This window comes from Haliotis rubra, unplaced genomic scaffold (assembly GCF_003918875.1).
Source record: "Haliotis rubra isolate DU_JTF1 unplaced genomic scaffold, ASM391887v1 Scf464, whole genome shotgun sequence".
Lineage (NCBI taxonomy): Eukaryota > Metazoa > Mollusca > Gastropoda > Lepetellida > Haliotidae > Haliotis > Haliotis rubra.
This window is the reverse complement of record NW_025767151.1, coordinates 292,056-303,866: the sequence shown is the minus strand read 5'-3', so window position 1 is coordinate 303,866 and position 11,811 is coordinate 292,056. Positions and strand designations below refer to the sequence as shown.

Here is an 11,811-nt window from a genome sequence, read left to right as displayed (position 1 = left end):
GAGCACACCAAATCAGTGAGCAACTTGTGTAGCACGATACGGCCATGTGATTATTATTAAATCATTAATATTTCAGTCTTATAATTTCCTTGAATCGATATACCACAATATCGTTTATTTTCAAAAGCACACCATACCCTTCAGTAAACAAGGTTCTCTTTTGACGAGTACCTGATACTGTAAAAAACATATTCCCTTGGTTTCAGTCTTACAGTGACCATTATATATAAGGTCATCATTTGTCTTGACCACTGAGTTCCACTATTTAACGAATGGGTCAATATGTGCATTCAATGCAGTGGTCGGAGCTCTGACAGGTTTAAATATTTGTCAAGTCCATCTGATAACAGAGCGGCGTTTTAACAGATATCTACTTCACCGTAAGCAGAAAGGGAGGCGATACAAACAACTTGATGAAGGTCACACGTGTCTGATGATTAGTGAGGGGATTACTGCACCACGATCGTGTAGCACTGACTGGCAGGGGTAGCCGCTATCAGGTTACAACGACACGTTTTCAGTCAAGTCACGACAGACTGATATGACAACATATGGTCCTTGGTATTCAGTCAAGTCACGACAGCCTGATCAATAGTTTCATTCAGCTAAATGACTAGCATGTACTTATTGTCACAGGAATCCGTACAAAGTCCCAATGTTTGTAGAACTGAAGTGATGAAGTTCACACCACCATTCATATTTGTAATACCTTTAAGTCCATATACCTCAGTGGTGGAGAAGTTAGATGAAGCTTAAAAAATCAACTCGCTGTACGCAGTAGTTTATAATGTGATGTTTTTATAGTTGTTTTTGAGTCATCTAACGGGTTTCTGAGAAGTTTTAAAGACAGAATATGTCATAGTTGAGACTCAGCGCTTTGATCTTTATTTGTTTGCTTTCGGGAGCGATACATGCACAGCGTGTTAAACACGGTTTACTGACTTAATATCTTTGGAGGCAAAATAAACTCAGAAATATCCAGAAACGATGCCAATATAACCGTAATTTAGACTAAACTGTTAAACGCTGCAATTAAAACCAAACGTTGAACAGAATTGTTACATTTTCTTTCAAAGCTGAAATATTTATGTGCTTTTCTTTCTTAATTGCATTAAAATCCAGGCGCGTAGGAGCTTCATTGCCCCAATTACGTCATTGCGCGTGATCTCACGCATGCCAGGCACATTTTACAACACCACAATGACAGGGGTGGTGCCGAGAAGAGTAATGCCACCAATTGGTTATGCAGACGTCAGTTTGGCAATGAAATCAGAGTGCTTGGAATGGTTTCTTTATTGCCGTGGATGTTAGAAAAGAAGGCTGAAAAGTAGTTTAGTGTTAAATAATCTTCATTCATGATCGTAGGAGATATTTCACATCACCAAAACAATCTTCGTAATCGCAATAAAAGTGGCCCTGCATTTAGCGACAGATGCCATCACACGACCATATATTAAACATTAATCCACACACAGGCGATGTGCGTGGAATATTCCTTTTGATTGGAGTATTCTTGACCTTTTATATTCAAACGGCTATTTAGGATGATTTCGAAATGGCTTCACAGGTCGAATGAAATTTGAAAAAGATACGAATATGTTCAAATGTAATCAGTTATTTTTTTCACGATCAAATTTACAAATGATAACGAGAATTCGTTATGTTATATTGAGCTGAAGTTAATACGTTAAGCGATGGGTATCGACATATCGTTGATTAAGAAATAAAACTTTGCATAAGATTTAAATTACTCATAAAATCAACAAGCACAGTAAAGTATTTTTAAAGATTTTTTAAAATTAGAAAATCACATTCTAGTGTGAGTGAGTGAGTTTTACACCGCACTCATCAATATGGACCAGACAACCCAGTGACATATACCATGTGCATTGATCTATGCAACTGGGATACAATGTTATGTGTCAACCAAGTCAGCGAGCCTGACCACCCGACCCCGTTAGCCGCCTTTTACTACAAGCATGGGTTACTGAAGACCAATTCTAACCCAGATCTTCACGGGTCATCAAATTCTAAGGAGACTTGGTTGGTACTATTATTTCAATGTTAATACAACTTGAAAAAATATACAACAAACAGTCGGGTAAATAGAGAATCTCACCCATGTATCTACTGATATCAAATATATCAACACGAGTTGATAAAGTTACAAATATCCCAGGCTTGCCGAGGATATTTTTACCTTTATCAACGAGTATTGATATAATTGATATCAGTAGACACGAGGGTGAGATTTTATTTATCATCAAAAATCACTCTTCATTAGTTTACAATGTGAACACTGTACTACCATTAGACTTGCAGTGCAGCGATGTCACAGCATTGTGACGTCATCAAGTTCATGACGTCATACCATTGTCAGGGCATTGTACAAAATATACTGTCAAAACGATATCTCCTAGGAGATCTCGTATGATCTCGCACAAGCAATATCTCCTGTGGAGCAGAGTTTTTGATATATCAACCCAATTGTAGTCGAATTGGAGCAAGAAATTGTTATACCACGATGATGTATCTAATACAGGCATCATTTGTAATGCCTTGATTGAATCCAGCTTTAACATTTACTTTTTTCCCGCAATATATATATTTAAAAGAAAACTTCGATTTAGAAATTAATTGTGCGCTGCTATAAAAACAATTTATATTCTTTTCATAAAACCTTTCACAGAACATTGTTTTAGAGCATCCCTCTTTCGAAACGGCCTTTCCTCTTTATTAACAGGTATTAACACAGCTGTTATTGTTGCAGAAGTCGCCAAAGACGCTGTGTTAGAATAACCGGGGAATCTATGTTAGAATAACCGGGGAATCTAAAGCCTGTTTTTATATCCAGCTGTTCTATTGTGTTTTGTAGCTATGCTTTTTCAGGTGAAAATTTGACTTGCCTTTGCATGTGTGTATGACCGGTCCCACTGGTGTGACAGAATATGTTAACATTTTCGACCATGCCTTTTATCATGACTATCTGATAGTGATTCATAACATATTTGTGAATTAGTAAAAAACGTGCAATGGGCTTTGATTTCCGCAGATATTTGTTATGACTATGGAAAGGGTTGTTCGGTTGAATGGTAGCTAAGTGATGTCACTCCTAGATGGGGGAGGAAACCTGAAATATAAGCACTTCATTCACGTAAGCACTTATGAAATAAACAATCACGATTGTGGTGTTGACAAACATATTAACCTGAATCTGAATCACTCCGTTTGCTTTTTGTCAGCAACAGCGAACTATAAATAATCGAGTCGGGATCAGAGAATTCAGTGATTGACAACATAACCATTGATCTAATTGGTATACGATTACATCATTAATCGAGTCAACCAATCAGGCCAGTCGCCTCTTACGAAGCGGATTGGGTTGCGGAAGAGCAATTATTACCCGGATTTTCACTAGTCGAATCTGCTGGAGACGACCTTTCACCTGTGTCACCAGTGACGGATATTATCAGCAACTACCTAAGTCGTAGTCATGCGCAATCAACACTCCACCGAACATGAAAATACATACATGAAGTCACTTCTTACGAGAGTATAGCCTGCGCGGGACTTGCTCTAACTTCGTATTTTCATCGAGAGGCTTAAGATTAACGTGAAAGTTAACGATTGCGTATTATATTTTGAGGTATCACAACTGCGGAAGCATTATTGCTGTAAACATCGGAACATCTTCGACATGGGTAATATGCACACATACATTCACAAAGAGAATACGAGGAACAGGATTCTGTGAACATTCTGAAGACGTACTATATTCTGATGGTTCATGTACATGACGCTCCCATTTGGTTGGTGTAGTGGTTTAGATTTCATATTGTTCTTCCTTGGATATGTTCGTCAATAATCCCTCTTGGCAGTTCATTCACGATCAGACTTCCGTGACGAACAACGGGGTGATTTATTCATGTTAAACACGAGACAAAACCCACGTATCTAAATTGTCGCTGAGCGCTTTATCTAGTTCTTGCCAATCTGTGATTATTTCTGATCAAACACATATCAATAGCAATTACTGACAGATTATGCTTGGAGCTCCTTAGACACAATTGATACGATGACTGGTATGGGCAGGTGAAAGAGAAAGGACATGTTATGGGGATGGGCAAGAGTGTTTTGTTGTGGATGTGGATGGATGATTATGTTGTTTTGGATGGAGGATGGTACGTGAGGGCGTGTGCACTGATGGAGGATGGTACGTGAAGGGCGTGTGCACTGAGGGAGGATGGTACGTGAAGGGCTGATGCATTGGATGGAGGATGGTACGTGAAAGGGCATGTGTATTGGATGGAGGATGGTACGTGAAGGGCATATGCACTGATGGAGGATGGTACGTGAAGTGCTGATGCACTGATGGAGGATGGTACGTGAAGGGCTGCTGCACGGAGGTAACAAAATTGTGGAGAGTAAGGTGCATTGAATGGAGGATGGTACGTGAGGGGCATGTGCACTAATGGAGGCTGGAACATGAAGGGCATGTGCATTGGATGGAGGTTGGTACGTGAAGGGCGTGTGCATCGGATGGGTGATGGTACGTGACGGGCTGATGCATTGAATGGAGGATGGTACGTGAAGGGCATATGCACTGATGGAGGATGGTACGTGAAGGGCATGTGCATTGGATGGAGGATGGTACGTGAAGGGCGTGTGCACTGATGGAGGATGGTACGTGAAGGGCGTGTGCACTGATGGAGGATGGTACGTGAAGGGCTGATGCATTGGATGGAGGATGGTATGTGAAAGGGCATGTGCATTGGATGGAGGATGGTACGTGAAGGGCACATGCACTGGTGGAGGATGGTACGTGAAGGGCGTGTGCACTGATGGAGGATGGTACGTGAAGGGCACATGCACTGGTGGAGGATGGTACGTGAAGGGCTGATGCACTGATGGAGGATGGTACGTGAAGGGCGTGTGCACTGATGGAGGATGGTACGTGAAAGGGCATGTGCATTAGATGGAGGATGGTACGTGAAGGGCACATGCACTGGTGGAGGATGGTACGTGAAGGGCTGATGCACTGATGGAGGATGGTACGTGAAGGGCTGATGCACTGATGGAGGATGGTACGTGAAGGGCTGCTGCACGGAGGTAACAAAATGGTGGAGAGTAAGGTGCCGATGTTGGTGTTAATGATAGTGTGTTGGTTTAAGGTAATCTGTCTGTATTTCAGTTATGTACGCGCGTGATAGCGTAACGACTGACATCTGATGGTGGTGGTGTATGTCCAACTTCACTGACATCCACAATTACGGTATGGTTCTTACAAATCTCACAATCAGGAAATATCTTGATTGGAACCGACGATCATATGTCTCGTGTTTTGTCATCCTTGACCTCCAAGCTAATACACATAACGTTCTATTCCGTGGAAAATAGGTCTATGCATTGCCTGAACGATACATGCCGAATCATGGATACAATAAGCCTAACTCTCTCCAGGAGACAAACACGTTTGAAATAACACTCTGCTTGAGATGAATGTGTCTGAAGTAACACTTTACAGGAGACTGGGGTTTCTGAAATAACACGCTGCAGGAAATTAACGTATCTGAAATAACACAATGCAATAAACTAACGTGTCTGAAATAACGGTCTGCAGGAGACTGAGGTGTCTGAAATAACACCAATCAAGCAACTAACGTGTCTGAAAAAAACCCCAACTATGCAGAACTGGAATGTGTCTGAAATAACACTATGCAGGAAACCAGCGTGTCTGAATTAACAATCTGCAGGAAACTAACGTGTCTGAAATAACACTCTGCAGAAGACTACGTGTCTGAAATAACACTCTGCAGGAGACTACGTGTCTGAAATTACACTGTGCTGGAAACTAACGTTTCTGAAACAACTCTATGCAGGAGAGGTATTTTACTGTAGCAATATGCAGAAGAAGAATTTGTAAGAACGTTGGCATGAATGTGCCTGAACGTGAGAGAGGAACATATCTGAACGCGACATTCAGTATCTCAGGAAAATGCTTGAACGTAACATTAGGCTTGAGTGAAATATCAGAAAAAATCTATAACTGAAAAGTCATGCTGCAGCCTTGGGAAATACGTGTGTCAGCCATCGGCCGTAATGCCCGCATATTACAGCATGTTACAACATATTACAACATGTCCCCTCCTCGTCCCACAGCGGTACCCACGTATTATTCAGAAACAGATATCCGGTTGTGAAAGATGGGTTTCAGCTCTTGTATTGGCAGTTACGTGCCGCGCACCACACCTGATGACCATTATTGGACAGAAACATCCTCCTCGCACACTAAAAAAGGAAATGTGAAAACTATATCGTAATTATGGCAGCGACTTATATTTGTCTGCGAGGGTGCAGTGGCCATTGTGGGATGGATACACCCATCGATTGCAGTGTTGATTGAATCGGGAACCAATCGTCACATTATCACTGTATGTCTGGAGTGGACTGATAAAATCTGAGTGTAGGATTGTCTCATTATCATCCAATTCTTACTACCAGAGTCGACGGTGGATAAAGCGCTCGCTCGCCACACTGAAGATCTGGTTTCGATTCTTCACATGAGTACAATGTGAGAAGCCCATTTCTGGCGTCCCTCTCCGTGATATTGCCGGAATATTGCTAAAACTCACACACTCACAAAGATCTTATAAACAACCCATGTCATCAACAGGAACTTTGGGGTAGCTTGAAATCCGGTTTTTATTCTCCACATGGGTTCAGTGTTTCGTATTGTAAAAGCGGCGTCCATCCATATTCACTCACTCACTCCATTTAATATTCACTGAATACCACGTTTCACGATATGTATTTATCAAAACAGAGATTTTAGATACAAAGATAACTGTCAAAAACGAATTACTTATATTTTGTAATCAATTGATGTCCGTAGTTGTTGATATGTAAAGATAAGTGTAAATTTGTGCTGCACAAAATTATGCGACAATATTTAACAACATCGTTTTAATACTCGCGTTGCGTGACTTTAATGTTAAAATAAATTAAAATATTTTACACTTGATTCATCAACAACACGTCAGTCTCCCATCAGCAGATTGAGACAAAAATCGTGGGAACGCTCGTTGACACGAAACAATGCTCGCCATGTGTTACCATGTTTCTGTTCACCCTGTGCTCGTCTTCCTTAGATGTGATAGTTCGGACACGCAAACAAACGATGGCAATAATCGCTTTATCACATGGGGTAATTTTCAAAATAGCATATGTTTCTTAAATACACTTATTATTATCTTTAATACGAACTTTTACTCAATGAGGAATCTTTAGAAATTACCTGACGAAGTGGCAAGGAAAAGCCTTGAATCGTTGTGTATACAATAAAGAACTTGACATCCAAGATATTTTGTCTTATACTTGAATACCAACTTCTACATGACTCTCAAGAACCTTTACAAGTTAATGAATTAATGAAAAAATGAATACAATTTTGTGCGTACCGGTCAAAGTATCATATTATTCCAAATGTCTGACAACTAGGCTTGTCGCCATGCTTCACCCTTGAAAAGCCAAGTCTAAGCATATTGGTAATTTTAGTCAATAATTTATAAATAAATCATCGCATTGATATATAGATTTTGAGAGTTTTTCTATACTGCGTATATGTTGGAGCATAGTACCAAGGTTACGATACTGGTTTATCGTGTTGATAACACAAGCTTTCATATGCTGAAATATGTTGCATCCATGTTCCCTGTCACACTTTGACATTGATGTTCTTCCTGTGAAAATGGAAATAATTAACTTTGCCTTCTTCTCTATCGGCGTAATCTGTTTAAGATCTCTGCGTTCAAGGAGATTGTCATTTATAGTTATAAAAGCATTTTGTTCAGCTATTGCTTTCGGAGACACGGAGACTACAGTTAAGATGATTGGATTTGATATTATACATTTTCAAAAATAACACATCATCGTCACGATGAAAAGAATATTTGAAAAATTATTAATGGAACGCATGTAATGATGACAGTTTACGTCATTGTTTTACGTGACATGCAGGGTAATTTTGCAGTAATAATAAAACTATGAAGACACGTGTCGTTTGGAATGTGTCCACGCGAGGCTCATAAGTGACATAAAGTAGTCATGCCAAATACTAGCTTTTGACAAAAAATTGTTTCTGTTTTAGAAATAGAAAAGATACTTTTAATGCTTATTACACTCAGGTTCCTTCTTTAGATAAGAAATGATCAATAATTTAAAGATATAGTTAAATATTTTTTTATGGTGAAATTTCGAACATGTACAATCTTGTGTGCATATTTAATCTATAACAACGTCAAATCAAATGTGGATTCGTGTTGCGTAACTTACAGATCAGGATGCGCTTTGTCCTTTAGGGCATCGTGGGGATATTCCAAAGAGAAAACACGGCATTTTGGTTTCACGTTACATAGACACATTAAACATACTGAATAACACAGACTGCCCGAGCCGAAATTGATTTTTCACGAACTAAAACAAATACATTCCTAGAAGAAAGAAATGCTTTAAGATCCTAGGTTTTAAGCACATTTGAGACCTAGGTTTCGAAAGTCAATTTCACTAAATAAACAGTGAGGACAGCAGCTTCATTACAAGGAGACGGGAGGTTTGGAGACGTTCCGAGACGTCGCTGCTAACGCTGATCACAGACCTGCGTTTAATAAGTAGAATCACGTTGAAGTGATCGCTGGCCTAAGATAAGCACTATTTACGGTCACCCCTCGTGCCAGTCACTATCCCGCCCCCTCCGTCCTGTCAATCAACAAGCCACACCTCTTGTTGGCGGATGCGTGGGTTGGGCCGTCTTTCGCGTATACAACAAACTTTATTATTGATCCTCCGAGAAGAAATGTAGAGTCATCTTGCTGTACCACCCCTGCTCTGTCTGTCGCAGTGCTTTCGCTATGACACTCTCTGACGAGTGATTGTTCATTGATTTCTGTATCCAGCCTTCTGTCGCGCTAATAGAGCTAAATTAATCATACACATAAATTTGAGCCTAAATCGGCAAATTGTTCAATGATTATAATGAAGATGTGTTAGCTGGCGCTGTTTGGCTGCGAGGGAGGGCTGAGAGAACACGAGCTGGCTTTAAAAGGCGCGCGCGCGTTCTCTAGTATCCTCATTTTGTGTCCCGCGCGGTGAACCACCATGCCGCCCTTTCAGCTTCTTGTGGCCGGACTAACCCTGCTTGTCGTGTCCGAGGGACAGGCAGACCGGGATCGTAGGGACGTGGGGGACACACCCGATAAACGACTCAGGGAGTTCTTTGGCAAGAGAGATTTAAGTTTAGCGGACTCAGCTGAAGGTACTGGACAGGATTATGGAACATACGACAAGAGAGTCAGGGACTTCTTTGGTAAAAGGGAGGACAAACGTTTAAGGGAATTCTTTGGTAAACGAAGCGACCCAAGTGCTGATAAAAGGCTTCGGGAATTCTTTGGAAAACGGAGTGGCGATCTAAGTGCCGATAAGAGACTGAGGGAATTCTTTGGCAAAAGGAGCGATCTAAGTGCCGATAAGCGTCTTCGTGAATTCTTTGGCAAAAGAAGTGACGTAACAGCGGACAAAAGATTACGTGAATTCTTCGGCAAACGAAATGGACTCGAAGCTGACAAACGTTTGAGAGAGTTCTTTGGCAAAAGGTCCGACCAACCCGAACAGGAAAAACGTCTTCGTGAATTCTTTGGAAAACGAAATGGTCCAGAAGAACAGAAACGGCTCCGAGAGTTCTTCGGCAAACGGGACGGACACGTTGATGACAAGCGTCTCAGAGAGTTTTTCGGGAAACGAGGTGGCCCCATGGAAGAGAAACGACTACGCGAATTCTTTGGAAAACGGAACGTAATAGAGGAACAGAAACGTCTAAGGGAGTTCTTCGGCAAGCGTTCGGTCATGCCTTCCCCGGCGGCAACAAAGAGGAAACGAGACGTCAGGAAGAGGGTGCGTGAGTTCATAGGGAAACGTAGCCTCCTCAGCTTCGACGACAGCATCGGCAACGGCTACAACAAACGCGTAAGGGAATTCATAGGCTAGGCGCCTAGACAGAGCCTGTGGAAGGCGGACTGCACGAGAGACTACTGGTGACGTGAGGGGTTCAAGGTAAACGGCATTGACTAACAGACTGTTGAAAGAATGGAACCAAGGGTGGTCCCGATGGATGACTATAAGCAAATACAATTCCCAACCTGCTAGGAATGTTTACTTTCTATAGAGATTATTGAGGATCTATGTGAACAGTTCTATTTCACTGAGGTACTGTGTGCTTGTGGTATGTGAGAGTTGCAATCTATCAACTTCATAAACTTTGGATTCTCAGATGTCATGTATGTACAGCGAATACGTATAAAATAAGCTTATCAATATCAAAACACTTTATTGTAAGTTAAATGGTAATGTTAAAAAATATTAAGATTAACAGAATAACGTAAACGTGTGAGTAATTCGCTGTCTGACTGACTATATACTTTCATGACTGTTTTAATGCAATATTAAACGAATCTTTGCTGATATTTAATAAATTCTATTTTTATGATATCTCTATGGAAATTACTCATGTTGGCAATCACCTGACTCTATCAGCTTGCTAAGCTTATTGGTAAACATACGTTTCAGATATAAACGCGCTTACAAACATTTGTATGGCAAAACGATGGATTGCTAATCTTCAGCACGGTTGGTGAAAACAGCTATTTTTGTTTGAGATGTCATTTACGCTTGTTTCAGACTTTTGTCAGAATCATAAATCATATTCCTTGTGCATACACTATACTTTCTTCGCTTGGCATTCATAAGTGTTATCACACAAATATGTATGACCTTACTGTTCCCGTTGGAAGCGAAATAAGGCATGGGTATATTGCTCAAGTCAATGCCGAAAGGAAGGATTCAAATATGTGAAATATCGCTTTCATATGTCAATGCCATCCAGGTGAATTGCACATTACCAAACTTTGTAAGAACATTTACGGTAACATATTAATTGACTGTCGCTAGTCCCACAATGCTGACTGTTTCACAGAAAATTCTCAGCACGTTAATTACTTTCTCCATAGTGATTCGTTGAAGTATGTCGAGCAACGCATGTCGCTTGGTAAACTGAAACACGACGAGGTTTGTGACACACGTTTGTTAAATGGCTGTTAAATATTATGAGGATCAATAGATATTATATGCGCGTCTATAGACTTTTATACTTTTACATCGTGGTTTGCAGAAGTGTGACGAGCCCTGTAGCCACCATGACATCAGTGGACATGTTCCTGTCTGTTAAACAAGTCAGTGTTATTATGTTGAAGGTTTAATGGACATACAGCGTTATCTCAGATTGAAAGAGAAAGAGATAATATCATTTCTATGCCTGTATGTGTATGCTCGTGGTGACAAGGGTTCTGTCCCTATCGCCAGTATCAGAAACGAAAGCTTATACCAATCGTCTCTTTTCAAATGCATGCATGTATATGGTCGTGATCTACAGTAATGATTTTGTACGTGTCGTCTCAACATATAGCATGAGTACACACAGACACATGTTCTACTCTTTTAAGGAGGGGCGGTACGGTAGCCTTGTGATTGAAGCGTTCGGTAGTCAGGCTGAAGAACCGGGTTCGATTCCCCACATGTGTACAATGTGTGAAGCCTATTTCTGTTGTCTCCCGCCGTGATATTGCTGTAATATTGCTACAAGCGGTGTAAAACTAAACTCACTCATCTCCCAGTATCACTATTAAGGTTGTGTCATTTGTCCCGTAGGCGTCAAAACAGCAGTACAATTAAACGTCAATTCTGTGTTCTCATTGATACGCTGAG

At 40.7% G+C, this 11,811-nt stretch overlaps 2 protein-coding genes across 2 annotated transcripts; one reads left to right on the top strand and one right to left on the bottom strand.

The window, feature by feature from the left end:
* Window positions 1–4,157: 4,157 nt before the first annotated feature.
* Window positions 4,158–4,631, bottom strand: LOC124290390 (proline-rich 33 kDa extensin-related protein-like). Its single transcript, XM_046727096.1, has one exon. The coding sequence runs from the start codon at window positions 4,629–4,631 to the stop codon at window positions 4,158–4,160; it is 474 nt and encodes a 157-aa protein (XP_046583052.1).
* A 4,470-nt stretch (window positions 4,632–9,101) lies between these two features.
* Window positions 9,102–10,539, top strand: LOC124290411 (protein PRQFV-amide-like). Its single transcript, XM_046727113.1, has one exon. It carries the CDS (start codon window positions 9,154–9,156, stop codon window positions 10,036–10,038), a length of 885 nt encoding a protein of 294 aa, XP_046583069.1. The 5' UTR covers window positions 9,102–9,153; the 3' UTR covers window positions 10,039–10,539.
* Window positions 10,540–11,811: the final 1,272 nt, after the last annotated feature.